The sequence below is a fragment of the Phalaenopsis equestris genome, unplaced genomic scaffold (assembly GCF_001263595.1).
Source record: "Phalaenopsis equestris unplaced genomic scaffold, ASM126359v1 Scaffold000167, whole genome shotgun sequence".
Taxonomy (NCBI): Eukaryota; Viridiplantae; Streptophyta; class Magnoliopsida; order Asparagales; family Orchidaceae; genus Phalaenopsis; species Phalaenopsis equestris.
The window spans coordinates 401,523-416,010 of NW_018164609.1; the positions used below are offsets into that span (position 1 = coordinate 401,523).

Consider the following 14,488-nt stretch of genomic DNA (forward strand, 5'->3'; position numbering starts at 1 on the left):
ATGTATATATCTTTCATAAGAGGATCGCTCTGTTACTCAATAATACAATACTCCTACCTAATATTTACGATTATTAGATGTCTTTAAAGAATTGGATTGGGAGTGTCTTAGGGATGTAATTAAGCATCATAAAATAGTTGAAAACCACATGAATATCAAAATTCCTTTTTAGAATAAGTAAAAAAAATTGATGTACTATAAGGTAGGATATTGGGAAGTGTTTTTGGAAGTTTTTAGAGAAGAATTTTGCAAAAAATTATGATGGGAAACCTCCATCTTATCCTGATAGCTTTATGCAATCTTCTCAAGATATGGAGAAAAGGATCAAAATGGTCCCCCTTCTATTTGTGAGGGGTCATTTTAGTTTCAAATTATATAAAAAAGCCCGATTTAGTCCCCAAACTCTTTAAACATTGTCTAAATTATTCTTTCTATCTAAATTGGCAGAAATTGAAGTTAATTGTGTTAAAAATGAGAGTATTTTTTTAGATTTTTTTATTAAATATAATTTCTTAGTTAACATATTTTTTCATATATTGTATTTAATTTTGCGTGTAGCAATATTGAATTGAAATCTCGTAAGTTGCAAATCAGGTTTAATCTTTGTAATGAATAATTTTTGGACATTTTTAATGACTTTATTTTAATGAAATACATCAAGTTTAATTTTTTACCATGATATATGACATTTCATTGGCCACATGTTAGTGAATTTTTATGAATAGACATATGACATTACTCTATACCTCCCTGATACCGGAGTTAACCCAAAGCATGATGCAGGACACAATTTTATTATAAACTTAAAACAATGTCATAATGAAAATTCGAAGTAACGAAAGGAAACACACAAAGTAAAAACACAAAAGAAATAATTAAAACTAATGACTCAACAAAGAAGACACAACTACTTGCCCGCCCGCCCCGGTGGGCGGCGGCGGCGGGGGGGGGGGGGGGGGGTGATGTGGAAGAAGCATGACAGCAGATTGGTAATAGTAACGATGTCAAACCGTAGCCGGAGAGGAGTAGGAATGTTGTCAGAGTTTGGATTGACTGCTGCAGTGAAAACCAGAGAGGTGGGGCTGTTGTGGAAGAAGTATGACAGCAAGCTTGTGATAGTAATGACGTTAAACCTCAGCCCGATAGAAGCAGGGAGGCGTTGGAAGGGGCAGCCGGAAGGTGCGGCCTGCAGGGAAGCTGCAGGAGGAAGAGGTGACCGGTGGAGCTGGAAGGAGGGCAGCAGGGGCTACAGGCTTTCAAGACGCTGGAAGGTGCAGCCTGCAGAAGGAGGTGACCGGTAGAGCTGTAAGGAAGACAGTAAGATGGCTGGTAGCAGTGGAAGGGGGCTGCGGTGGCTGGATTCTGAAATGGTAGAAGGAAAACGAAAGTATGGTAAGATAAATGCCTTCTCGGGGTCGAGCTACAGTCGAAACACCACTCGGATCCTTAGAGACGGTCACCACCTAGGACAAATGATAGCCAGAGCACTTCTTTGTCTGTGGATATAACCCTTGAAGGGAACTACGCTGGCGACGTAATTTAAATTCAGAAATCACTTAACTCAAAAACTGAGAAACTCCATGCATGCCACCTCTTATTTATAATGTGGCTTAGGATTTATTTTAGGCAATGTTTTAAAATAAAGAAGAAAATAAAAATAATAAGAATTCATAATTTAGGCAATGTTTATAAATAGTCTGATTTCAGATTTGGAAGAGGCTTATAATAGGAAGGTGCTAGGAAGGAAAGAAAGGAAGGAAAATGAAAGGAAAGGGAGCGAAAGGGGAGGAAGACAAAGAAAAGGGGGGTCGGCAGCTCTTCCCCCTTGAGAACCGGCTAGTCCAGGCAAGCTAGACGGAACCCTAGGCCGGCCGATCATTTGTGCACTATTTTAGTCTATGTTATATGAATTTTTAGGAAGCTATGCTCGATCTTAATCAGAAGTCTAAATGGGGTGCTCTTATTGATCGTCACACCTAGGTTCTAGTTACTCCCCTTTTCTGGAATTGAATCTATTTTATGTTGTTGGGTTTTCACTCTTAAGTTCCATCTTAGATATATCCATTTATTTCTACAAAAGCTCGAATGATAAACAAAGGCTATAAATAAATTGATGAAGTTGACTATTTTGAAACTATGTCCCTCATTACTCGATTTAGTTTTGTTCAACTTCTCTCAATTGTCATTGCTCAAGGATGTATCTTATACTAAATTGGCATTTAATGTTGTTTATCCATGGAGATCTTTGAGAAGCTTTAGGTGAGAACAAAATCGGCAAGATTTTGAAAGCTATTAATGGTTTGGGACAAAGCCCCTATGAGTGGTTAGACAAAAACTGTAAGTTTCTTACTAGGAGTGTCTTTTAGTGTAGCACAGCTAATCATTACATCTTTATTTGCCACACTTCATTTGGTATGGCTATCTTCATTGTGTATGTCACTGTTTTTTTTTTTAATCGGGAATTCAAATTGATGAAATAAAATAATATCATTGGAGGATATCTTTCATCAAAGAACTTCAACTTTAAAATCATTTCCTTGTCATTGAAATAGCATATAACAAAGACATTGTTCCTCAAAGAAATTATGCAACGAACCTAAGAAAATGACTTTTTCAGATGTAAGCCTGCTAATTCTCTTTTGAAAACTCTGCAGTCATTTAGAAGTGATGAAAGCATTATGTCAAGTTAATATTGAACTTCTATTGCATTGTCTTAAGCTGTTCTCACCTTGTGATACATTGTTGTTGCCCAAATAAGGTTTTGGTCTGTTTATCAGTGTACTAAGTTTGATGGACTTGGTGGAATTTAGAGAAATGAAACTTACCAACCGATGAAGATGGGATGCCTAGTTTTCTACTTGGGGCATAATTTTGATGAGGATATATCCTGTTCTAATATGATCAGGCTAAACTTCAGAAATATGAAATTTATTTTGAGATGAGTTTAATATGAGTTTTGAGTAGTCAGGCTCATGTATTGCACTTATCTCAATGTAATTGCATTGATTTAGAGATTCATTATGATCAAATTTTAATTATGATTTTTTTTTTCAAACTTTACTGGCCCCTTAAATCTCTATCAAATACTGCAGCCATTTCTAATGGCAAATAAACATCCTCGACAGTTGGCACCAGCTCCTCAATCAGTCTTTACAAGATCGAGATGCTATTACGTACCTATAGAATGTTGGAAAATAAATTTTTCTCATGATATTTTAATTAAAATTTTAATCAGGATATATCTGAAAGCTAATAACTATACTTTTGAGATTAATATAACGCTAATCATCTATGTATTGCTCTTAAGTTAAAGTTGAAAGTTCTGAGAATCATTCTGAAACAAAATTCTGTCGAATGTTAATTTGGTTGGGTTGTCCACTGAATTTTCTGTCTTTCTTGTTGGCTACAGCTGCTGAGAATTGAGGAAGAGATTGGAAGCCAAGCTGTATATGCTGGAGAGAATTGGAGGCAGCTCTGATCACTTCATTTTATCCTTCATATTTTTTTCGAAATCAGAGCTCTTTTTTTGACAATTCATCTTTTAGAGTTCTGAGGGGAGTTGTGAACTCTCTTTTGTGTTTTATTCTCTCTTTAAATACTCTGGTCGAGCGAGCAAAGCTTGGATATGATGGTCTGCGTCTGTAAGTTTGTCCAATTTATGTGGATTTTTTTCTAAGGCTTGAGTGTAAATAAGGAGGAATTGAGTTCCCTATATATATATATATATATATATATATATATGTAGGGCTCTAATTGAGCCGAGTAAATCATAGTTCATATTTAACTTGGTATAATTAAAAGTTATTCATGTTCAACTTGAGTTTTTCATATATTGTTTAAGTTGAATTGCTTAAATTTTTTAATGTTTGATCATAATTTACATTTTATTTGTTTATGATAAGTGAATGAGTGTTTAACAAACTAATAAATAAATTAAAAATTCAAATGAGTATCCAAATTTTCATACAAAAAATTCAATAAATAAGTTCACAAATTTGATCGCAACTATTATTTTATTGAATATAAATTCTAAACACTTGAATCTTGTATCTCATTCATTTTCCCTAAATCTCCCACTTGGGGGCTGTTAAGTAGAATTTATGCATGATTTAATCTAAATTCTACCGAACAATTTTAAATGATAACTTTAAACCTACAAAAATCTAATATCAAGTATTTATATATCATGTACGATACAAGCTCTCATTGAATTATCAACAAACAAATTAAAATTTTAGTTCATTAAATTTTATTCAAGTAATATATTATATATAATATGAGTTGTTATCAAGTTTAATAATAAATATTTAACTAGTTATTGAATAACAAATAAGTTTACTCATAAATGAACAAGTTTGGTTATATTCATGTATAATTCATTTAATTTCAAGTTTTAAAAATTATTCAAATTTATTTATTTATTAATTTAAATAAAATTAACAAACATAATGAAGTCTATCGAATTCGAGTTATTCATCGAGCTTTCAGGTCCTCTATATATATGTATATATATATATATATATAATAGACGATACCTAATATCTAATATCATGCAATTCCTCCGCATTTATGCAAAGCATGTAGGTTCATATGTCATCATAAATCGAGTTGGAAATTGTTAATATATAATGTGATCATGAAAATCATTTTCCTCAGAGAATTAGCATGCGCATGGCATGTCACGATCTCACGTAAATAACCGATATCTTCACAGAACAGTCGAGAGTTGCGATGTAACAAACATACTTCTCCAATTTTTTTAAAACTGAATATATAAAAAAAAAAATCATTAAATCTGGCCTTGATGCAAACCAATTAAAAGCCCAAAACGAAACAACTCATCATCATCTTTCTACAATCAACAGAAGACTCACTTTTAAATAAACATTCACACAGTTCAATAAACATTTAACTAAAAAAAACAAAAACAGGAGAATAAACATTCAAACAGTTGCAGACTCTCAATTAATGGCAAATAACTCAATCCCTCCCCTAAATCAAAGTCTAAACTTTACCTAAAACTTGTACATTGACTACTAAAGCAAATAACTTTCCAAATATTCTTTCTTTCTTCCTTCTAAGAAAACGCAGTCTACTGTTTGGAAGCTGAATGAAGCCTCTTCTTAAAAGGAAAAAAATTATCTTTTTGATGGCCGCTCATCACCATCATCATCACCATCGTCGTCATCATCATCATCATCATTAGAATCATCATTTCTAGGCCTCTTTCTCTTAGCAGATGGGCCCTCCTTCCCTGTTTCACCATCATCATCTTCCTCCTCAAAGTCATCATCCTCCTCACCATTCTCTTCTCTAGGCTCAAAATCACTTGCATCTTCTTCATCTTCAGGGCGGGCTATAGGTCGAACCAGGTACTCTGTTCCCATTTCCTTTACCAATGAAAAAGATTCAAATCATTAAAATGGATTAAAGAAAAAAACTGAAACAGATTCCTGTGCTAAATCCTACTTTAAAACCTTCTGAAATTTCAATCACTAATCCTCTTAAAAAAATATATGTGCAAAAAAAGGCATTCTTATCTGCACATAAAGGCACCCATATCACCATCATTTATAATTTTAAAAGTAAAACTATTAAAATAAAAGTATGGCACAACAACCAGGAAATAGGAGAAAGCGACTAGATCTGCAAAACCCCTACATGTAAACCCTAGAAATCCTGCTCACAATGAAAACAAAACCCGAAAATAGAACAAATATTTTACCTCCTCATCGTCATCCTCTTCGCCATCATCATCATCATCATCATCATCGCCATCACCATCATCTTCCTCATCATCGTCATCATCTCCGTCTCCATCGTCCCCATCACCCCCTTCCTCCTCTTCTTCCTCTTCATCCTCCTCCTCCTCATCATCATCATCCACCGTGTACACCGGCGCACCCCTGACTCCCGGCGCTGGTACCTCCTCTACATCGCTATCATCCTCCTCCTCCTCCTCCTCTTCCTCCTCCTCATCCACATCATCCCCCTCCAACGCCTCCTCCAAGTCGCTATCCTCGTCCTCCACCTCCTCTTCCTCCAAATCACCCTTCAGATCCACCACCTGCTCCTCGTTCACCATCTTCGCTTCTTGCAACGTCTTCTTTCCAATCAAATCGAACTCCTGCTCTTCCACAGCACCCGTCATCTTAATCTCCTGCTCCTCTTAAAAAAAGAAGTTATTTTCTGAGATTAAAATTGAAAGGAAAGAATGGCTGCGGAAGAGCAGGGGAGCAACTGAGCAAGACACGAACTAGGGCAGCGGACGTGGTCTTCCCATGGGAGAACCTCCGTCGTTCGTTCTGCGCTGCGTCGCGGATTGCTGACATGGAGATGGATCGAACGGCCGAGATTCATCCTCTGCATCGATTTAGTTATTCTTTTTATGGTAGTTTTAAAAAAGAAACCTATTTATTACATCCCCAACCCTCATCGAACATGCACGCTGTTGATATGTCTATTTGTGGAATTTCTTAGAAAAATAAATAAATATTAAATCATTTATAAATTTAAAAATAAGTAATAAATTATAAAAAAATAAATAATAAAAAGTTGACAAAATTAAATAAATATGACAATCAATAATTTTTTAAAATAATATATACAAAAAAAAAAAAAAACATAAATTATTTAGTATAATATAAATGTTCAAAGTCTAACTTTATAAAATTTAAATATTATTTTTAAGGACATCCTATCCAAAATATAGCATTTAACTTGAGCTGATCAACAAGCAATTACAATTTGATTTAGCCTGCTTTTTTTTAATCAATATTTAGTCGGATAATCAGACACAAATTAATCATTTCTAAACTTAAGTAATTAAAGTAATGCGTAATTACTTGTAAAAAGGTTTACTGTTGCATGAGGAAGAACCACCGAAGCTCATGCAGGAGAACAGAGTAGCACAAAAGTGCCTTTAGGAAAATAGAAATGGTATCATTACATTCTTTGCTAGAGGATATGAGAAGCACTCTCAAACAAGCTAAGGATTCCAACATTTGGACCGCGCTTATTGAAGACATGGAGGATCTCTCCTTTCTAACTTCGTTAAAAGAGAATCTTGTTCAATATATAGATAGAAAGGAAAAACTTAGTTGCCCATACATGTGCCAAAATGACTATACATGATAGTTTTTTTGTTATGAGTGTTGATTGGTTCACACTTCATTTTTCCTTTTGCTGAATCTCACCAGACCCATGTTTTGAAGGGAAAAAATTTGCGAACGTCAAGGGGTACGCAGAGATGCGTACATAATAGGGTACACGGGCGTTATATGGGGGTTACATGGGGGTTACAAGCGTGTTATAACTTCCTTGTAACCAGCCGTGTAACTCAGCTGTAACCCGCGCTTTTATTTTATCCATTGAGATTACAAGGTTACAGCGGTGTTGCATGGGAGTTACACGGGAGGTTACACGGGAGTTATACGGGGGTACAACGGGTTATAACCCACTTGTAATCCCCGTATAAACCCCGTGTACCCTATTATGTACACATCTTTGTGTACCCCTTGACGTACGCAAATTTTTTCCGTTTTGAAGGGCTAGGCTTTCTTTTTGTATCTATCTGCAACTTTTATTGGGAGGGGATTATGCATATGCTGACAAATGTAGTTTACGACGAAGGCTATGCCTGATCGTGTAATTGTAAGGAACTTAATGGAGCTGACAAATTATTTGTATTGAGTGATGTTGGAAGAGAGTTTTTGTCGGGATTAATTTATGGGGAAGGGGAGTGTAGACTGGTTTGCACATGGATAGGCAAAGTTGGTGTAGGAGGAAATGAACGTATGAGGATTGGGTTAAATGGTAACCTTATGATGTATGATTTATGTGGATGGCGAGAAAGGCATTCATCAATCCCAATTCCTTGAGTTGGAATTCTGATTGGTGAGTGCGGGTGAGGCGTGTAATGGCTTAAGGGCCGTTTCCCTTGATGAGGATGTTGTCTACATACATGAGGAGGTATATGGTAGTTTGATTGTGATGGTATATGAGGAGGGAGGGATCAAAGGTGCTTAGTCGAAAACCCTTTGGTTTGTACCTGGTGAATGAGAGTGTGATGCCATTGGCGTGGCGCCTATTTAAGACCGTAGAGAGCCTTTTTGAGTAAGCATATATTAGTTGGATGTAGACTGTCTTGGAAAGCTTGAGGTTGATGCATGTTAGATCTAGTTATCCATGAAGGAAGACATTGGAGACATTCAATTGTTGAATTTGCTACCTACGTTGGAGTGCGGTAGATAGGAGAATCTGAATTTTAGGTAGTTTAGTGGCTAGGTTGAATGTTTGGTTGTATTGTGTGCATGATAGTTGTTTGAAGTCTTGTGTGACTAGTAGCACTTTGTATTTGTCCACCGTTTCGGTAGGATTGTATGCGATAGGTCCATTTGCAACCAATAATATTTTGTTGAGGTGGTGACTCAACTAGAATCCATGTTGCTTTTGTGGTGCTTCAAATTCCAATGACATAGCTTGGCGCCAATGTGGGAGCTTTACGACTTGTGTGTAGCATGTTGGGCCGGTGGTTTGGGTGAGGGAGCTTTGTAGACTGATGGGGATTTTCTGTTTGAGGGAGTATGTTTGGGATCTTGTTGTCATGGAGTGTTTGATTGGTGGAGGAGGTAGGATGTGTGAGTAGGTTGTGGAGGTAGGATGTGGAATATCAGTTGGATTTAGAGGTTCGCATGGATTAATGGGAGGTGGTTTTGTGATGGATTATATAGGAGATGCTGATGGGAGTGGTGAAAAGGTTGTTGGGAAAAGAAGGCTTGGTGGTGTATATTTAGAGGGAAGCTTTGCCGGTATTGTTTGAGTATTGTATAAGAAAAGAAAATATGTTCATTGAAGACAACATGCCAAGAGATAATAATGCGGTTTCTTTGTGGGTTGCAGCAGTAGTACCCTTTGTGATAGGGAGAGTAGCCCATAAAGAGGCATGGTGCGCGGATGGTGCAAGTTTATGAGGAGCTTGCGGTTTTTGCCATGGGAAGCATAGACAGTCGAAGGTTCGTAAGTGGCTATAGGTGGGAGGTTTGGAATAGAGGATTCAAATGTGCATTTGAGATGTCTAGTTTTTTATGGTAGCAATTTTATTAGTTATGTTGTTGTCATTAATGTCGTTGTCCAATTTTTGGGAGGTAAGTAAGCAGCGAGTAGTAGGGTTATTGTAGTTTCGACGAGGTATCTGTGCCTTCGCTCAACCACTCTATTTTGTTGAGGGGTATAAGGGCAGCTGAACCTGTGGAAGATGCCATGTAAGTTGAGGTATGTATGTAGGGTGTTGGAGGTGTATTCGTCACTGCCATCAAAGAGGAGAACTTTTATGTTTTTATTAAATTGAGTGTGTATCATTTTACAAAAAGAATTATTTTGCTGCTGGTTTCTGATCTGGTACACATTGGGAAAACCCAAGTGAAGCGAGTTGGTTATCGACAAATAAAAGATAGTATTTATAGCCTTGTATTGAAATGAAGGGGACTGGATCCCAAACTTCAGAATATACAAGATCAAAATATTATGTAGATGTAGCACTAGAAATAAGAAAAGACAGACGATGAGTCTTAGACAGTTACATTCATTGCAAGAAAACTTAGAATTAGGACTAAATTTTGTGTTTGTTGCTCTATATATAGTGAGGGTGCCCCGGTCTTCGATGCTAGAGTTCTGAAGATGTTGCGGCCAATGCTGATATGAGATATAGACCATCCTTGCTAGGTCCCTGAAGGAGTATTTGATTTGTTCTCCGTTCCTTGATGACATAACCAAATTTTGTGAATGAGATGTCACAGTTGTTGTCAAAAGTTAATTGATAAACAAAAAGAAGAATATGGGATAGATAGTATGAGTGGAGAAGCTCAAGGAGATAGAGCTTATATTGAAGGGATGGAAGGATGCCCTATCTGGTGTGATTGATTGGTATGGACAAACCATCGTCGATGTTGACCGAATGAGAGCCTTGGTATTGTTGTTGATGATTACAAAGTTAACATAAATCAATCTTGATTAATCAAGATTTAATAAGCCAAATTTAGCATAAACTAATAACTTAAAGGATCGGAATTAAATAAAAAAAATAACTGATCATCTATCTATTACAGCTTTAATTAAAAAAAAAACTAAGATTAGAAAAGTTTACCCTCAAATTATCACGACATATTAAGGCTAATAAAGAAGACTAATAAACATTAAATGATTATTGGGGAAAATAATAATAATAATAATGATGATGATGATAATTTTTTAAAATAAATTGTAGTATATTATAGTTGAAATGTACAATGATGCACATTCACCAGAAATCACACTGAGAATGAACACTGAACAACACATCACAAACTTCACAAGTAATGGAAACATTTCTTCTTAAATTAACCGCTGACCATAAAAAAAGTACATACAGTTCTGTTCATAATAAAGAAATTTCATCATTATTGTTGAAAATAATTACGTATAAAAACCTTCCAAATAATTACCAGATAACTAGAGACAACAATCAACAGCTAAGAAAATCAATAAACTATCTTGCTATCTTCTCTTTGAGCTTTTTGAACTACTAACTTCACCATCAATACCAAAATCATTATCACCAACACCTTCTAAACTATCAGCTTGCACTCGCAGCTCATCATCATCGTCATCTTCTTCTTCGTAATCCTCATCGCTGTCATCATCATTGTCGTCGTCTTCGTAATCCTCATCAAATCCTTGTGCTGCTTTAATAGTGTGGAAGTCAGGAGGGGGAGGGCAATCCTCAGTGATGGCTTCATCTCTTTTCATCACCAGATGCCTGATGATGCGTTCGTCCTTATCAAGCATGTTCTTGAAACCATTGATCCACTTGGCTTCCATCTCAAAATTCATCAGAATATAATTTGCTTTGCTTGCTTTTTTAATCTTGTAAGACAACCTACGAAGCCCCCAATTATTCAGCCTCCAAATCCTTCCCTTCTTCTCTCTGATGAAACCTGCAACAAAAAGCAAAAAACAACAAAAATTGTTAGAAATGTAAAAGGTTGGCCGAGCCAATCAGGATGAAGGATTCTTCATTTTGTGCTACAGAAGTAACAGAACAATGATTTTACTTGATAATGATGATTAATTTATATGGAAGAGAAGCTTTGGAAGGTTTATATTGAATAAAAATGGCACCTTGAACTTTGGAAACAACATTATCAACCTCTTCAATATGATCTTCATGGATTAGATAAACCACTTCATAATGCCGAACTGTTGGGAAAAATTAAGCTAAAGTGAGAGTAAGCAGCAAAAAAATGACAATTTAAATTTGAATGAACTCATTCAAGATAAATGTGAATACAATTACTACTCCTAAGATAGAATTACAAGAAACTTTTAGTAAATAATTTTGAAACAAACAGCTTGCTAATATACAGCACATCCACGAAGGGAGAAAAGAAGCAATTGATCAAGCATCCTAAAATCTAGAGTTGGTTTTGCAAATTTATTTTATTGAATATTCATTATTCGCAGTTTTTTATTTATTTTTATAATAATCTAAGACAATCAAGAAAATAAAAATGTACTTATCGCTAGGTTGATATTTTATCAGGCACTGGGTTTGCTTGGAATTCCATAACAAAAACCTGATTTAATTTGCAAAGAAACATGCTTGGTTGAATTAGATTTGATTCATTCTGTCTATTCTTCCTTCCCAAACTTAGAATTTGCTCTAGTTACCATACATACTTTATCCTCTCTTCGCACCAAAGTGAAATGATCTGACACCCACTCATCCCACTCCCCTCTCAATGAAGTTCAAACCCACTCAAACCCTCTTGCGGAGTTTAAACCATAATCGATGTCTTGGTGAATTCAAATCTACTCAATCATTTCAAATTTTCTCGATTGAGTTCAAATTTTAAGTCGTGTTAATTCAAAAAATCTCTATTACAAAAAAGATTTTTCCATGACTTGAACTCAAAACCTTCATGTCAAAATAGAAGCAACCTAACCACTGCTCCCAAACCGCTCTCATTTTCACAACTTAATGAGAAAATTCCGCTGAAAAAAAGAAAAACACAACAAAAATTACCAGTTAAGCATTACAATATATTATATATGTATGTTATAATCGAATATTTCCAATTGCAACGAAATTATCTGCACCCTAAGTTGTCTATGATTTTTCAAAACTTCTCCAATGCATCATTTTTTTACCATAATAACATTTTCAATATCTCTCATGTGTAAAAAGAAGGCAACAATCATTATCTAAAATACATATAAACGTTATTGATGATAAAAAAATTCATTTCACCTTGCTAAAACTTCCTCTCATTGACAACTTGTTCCTAACCTACAGCAATACTGAAGCTATTTTCATTTAGAATTTGAGCCGATCAGTAATCAAAAGCATTTAAAAGCATTCATGGAACAACACATTACACAAATTCACACTTCGCTATAATTTTTAAGATAATTTTGCAATATTTAGTATTATAATGAGTTCCTCTCAGCTGTCTAACTATATGGGCAAACACCCTTATCAATTTGAGCTTTTATTATTTTCTCCTTGTGTCACCCAATTTAATTCCAATCCTAAAGAGAAAAAACATTTCTCATGGTTAAGGGTACAAGGAAAGAAACAGAAAGATAAAAAACGATGATAAATCGTAGCCTGTATAAATCATACACAGATGAACTTAAAAGATGAACATAATGAAAGCCGACAGCTTAAATAAAGTGTGTAACTTACTTTTTTCAAGTTTCAGGTCACTCTCAAGCTGAAGTTTGAGAAACTCGTATAATTTCTCTGCAAATAAGAATTGTCATGATTATAATTTGAAAGTCATCCTCATTATACTTGCATTCTAATTATATATTCCCTGGGAAATTTACGAACATTAAATTACGGACGCAACGAGAGTTTGTAATAGTTGAGAAAACGTCAAAATATAAAACTATACATCATGCAATCAAATGGCCATGGAGTTGATAATTAAACACCAACAGCAACCAAATGCTTGTACTTATAATATCACCACCAAAATACTGAAGAGCACAACAAATCATCAGCTTTCATTCTCATGATGCCATGAAGAAAGAGATATCACCAAGAAGCCAGAACTTAAAAGCTAAATTGAAATGATTGAGAAAAGAACCAAACTAAATGTAAGATAGCTGAGAAACTGTTCAAAAATTTTAGCTCAACTTTTATTACAAATAAATGCAGGTTTAAAACGAATATGAGAAGTCATATAAAGAAACTCAAAAGGCCAATTCTCAAAGAATTTGATAAAACTATCATTATATGTAAGGTTATAAACAAAGGTTTTGCAGTTTGAAAACAATCCAATTTAATCCAATAGAAAAGAAAATCCACCTTCTTCAGCATCTGCAAATTCAGGTACAACTCTTCCATCTTCCTTGACTACTTTCTGAAAAAGATGTTCATATATCATTAAAAAAAACCATAATAAGAACACATTAAGTACAAAGTATAAAACAATAGTACACAAACAAAACAAGCATTATTACTTATTTATTACAAATAAGCATCAATTAAATTAATTAAAAAATGGCAATAGATGTATAAATTACTGACAAAACTTTCATGAATTAGACAGTGCCACACACCTGTTGATTTCCTACTAGGAAAAGAAAACCTGTTATTCCTCAAAAACATTTGAACATATTACTTACAATGATTGAAGCTCAAGTCATCTACAACATAGCCATAATTTTGAAAGATTTTAGATACAAGCCATTATTCTGAAAACCATGGAAGCATCACAATCTCCAGCTAATTTAACCTCATTCCCAAATAAAAGCCCCAAAAATATCTCTCATGATATTCACATTTAATCTCTCCCTCCCTCTCTCTCTCTCTCTCTCACACACACACACACACACACACACAAATCAAACCCTAGAAAAGCTTCGGCACAATATATGAAACCAATTCAAAAATGAATAAGAGAAACCACACTGCCAGTCATACATTCTAAGACCACACCAATTCTTCATATCTATTAATACAAAGAAAAAAGTTTGCTGTTCTCTCAAAGCAAGTTCAACTGCTTCGTTTGTAAAAGCAAATTCTGAATAATCAAAATAAACAGAAAGGCATAATGAAGAACAAAATCAAAGCCTTGTTCCACTCTTCATCGCCCAATTGAAATGATCAGCAAAACTGCAAGAGAACCCGACAGGATATCTCAAAAGTCTCACCTTTCTAAGGAGCACGGCCTCCGGGAAAGGCCCAGTTGCTTCGTCAGGCTTCGGAATGAAGCTGTGTGCATCAGACTTCTCCTTCCTCTTATTCGCCCTAGCGACAACCAGGTTACTCTGGCCGCCGCCGGTGAGTTTCTTCCGGCAGGCGAACCAGGAAAAGAAGAAATGACTTATTGGACTGTGCTCTTTCTTGAGAAAGCTGGCAGCAGAATGAGAGGAAGTTATCAGGCTAGCCTCCATGGTCAGTGAAGAGAATGTGAGGCTAAATGCAAATAAAGAGAGTTGG

At 35.3% G+C, this 14,488-nt stretch overlaps 3 protein-coding genes across 3 annotated transcripts in view; 1 reads left to right on the forward strand and 2 right to left on the reverse strand.

The window, feature by feature from the left end:
- The window catches only part of LOC110022101 (cytosolic enolase 3), a 28,600-nt gene extending 24,928 nt beyond the window's left edge, over nt 1-3,672 (forward strand). Inside the window, exon 14 of the mRNA XM_020720896.1 lies at nt 3,410-3,672. Coding sequence (XP_020576555.1) covers nt 3,410-3,478 — 69 coding nt within the window. The 3' untranslated portion in view covers nt 3,479-3,672. The remainder of the gene's footprint in view (nt 1-3,409) is intronic.
- A 1,129-nt stretch (nt 3,673-4,801) lies between these two features.
- On the reverse strand, nt 4,802-6,290 carry LOC110022097 (prostatic spermine-binding protein-like). The gene is made up of 2 exons (XM_020720893.1): nt 5,726-6,290; nt 4,802-5,390 (listed from the first exon to the last, which is right to left on the reverse strand). Exons 1-2 carry the CDS (start codon nt 6,149-6,151, stop codon nt 5,139-5,141), a joined length of 678 nt encoding a protein of 225 aa, XP_020576552.1. The 5' UTR covers nt 6,152-6,290; the 3' UTR covers nt 4,802-5,138.
- Nucleotides 6,291-10,385: 4,095 nt separating this feature from the next.
- Nucleotides 10,386-14,488, reverse strand: LOC110022105 (30S ribosomal protein S6). Its single transcript, XM_020720903.1, has 5 exons — nt 14,200-14,488; nt 13,352-13,406; nt 12,725-12,781; nt 11,158-11,235; nt 10,386-10,973 (listed from the first exon to the last, which is right to left on the reverse strand). The coding sequence occupies exons 1-5, from the start codon at nt 14,440-14,442 to the stop codon at nt 10,534-10,536; spliced, it is 873 nt and encodes a 290-aa protein (XP_020576562.1). The 5' UTR covers nt 14,443-14,488; the 3' UTR covers nt 10,386-10,533.

Excerpts from the sequence above, each read along its gene's own strand:
- LOC110022105 (XM_020720903.1), bottom strand. The coding sequence starts at position 14,442 with ATGGAGGCTAGCCTGATAACTTCCTCTCATTCTGCTGCCAGCTTTCTC. Across the intron at positions 13,407-14,199 it reads AGGCCGTGCTCCTTAGAAAG|AAAGTAGTCAAGGAAGATGG; the intron begins GTGAGACTTTTG and ends CATCTTTTTCAG. Across the intron at positions 11,236-12,724 it reads TGACCTGAAACTTGAAAAAA|TTCGGCATTATGAAGTGGTT; the intron begins GTAAGTTACACA and ends TTTTCCCAACAG.
- LOC110022097 (XM_020720893.1), bottom strand. The coding sequence starts at position 6,151 with ATGACGGGTGCTGTGGAAGAGCAGGAGTTCGATTTGATTGGAAAGAAG. Across the intron at positions 5,391-5,725 it reads AAGAGGATGACGATGAGGAG|GAAATGGGAACAGAGTACCT; the intron begins GTAAAATATTTG and ends TCATTGGTAAAG.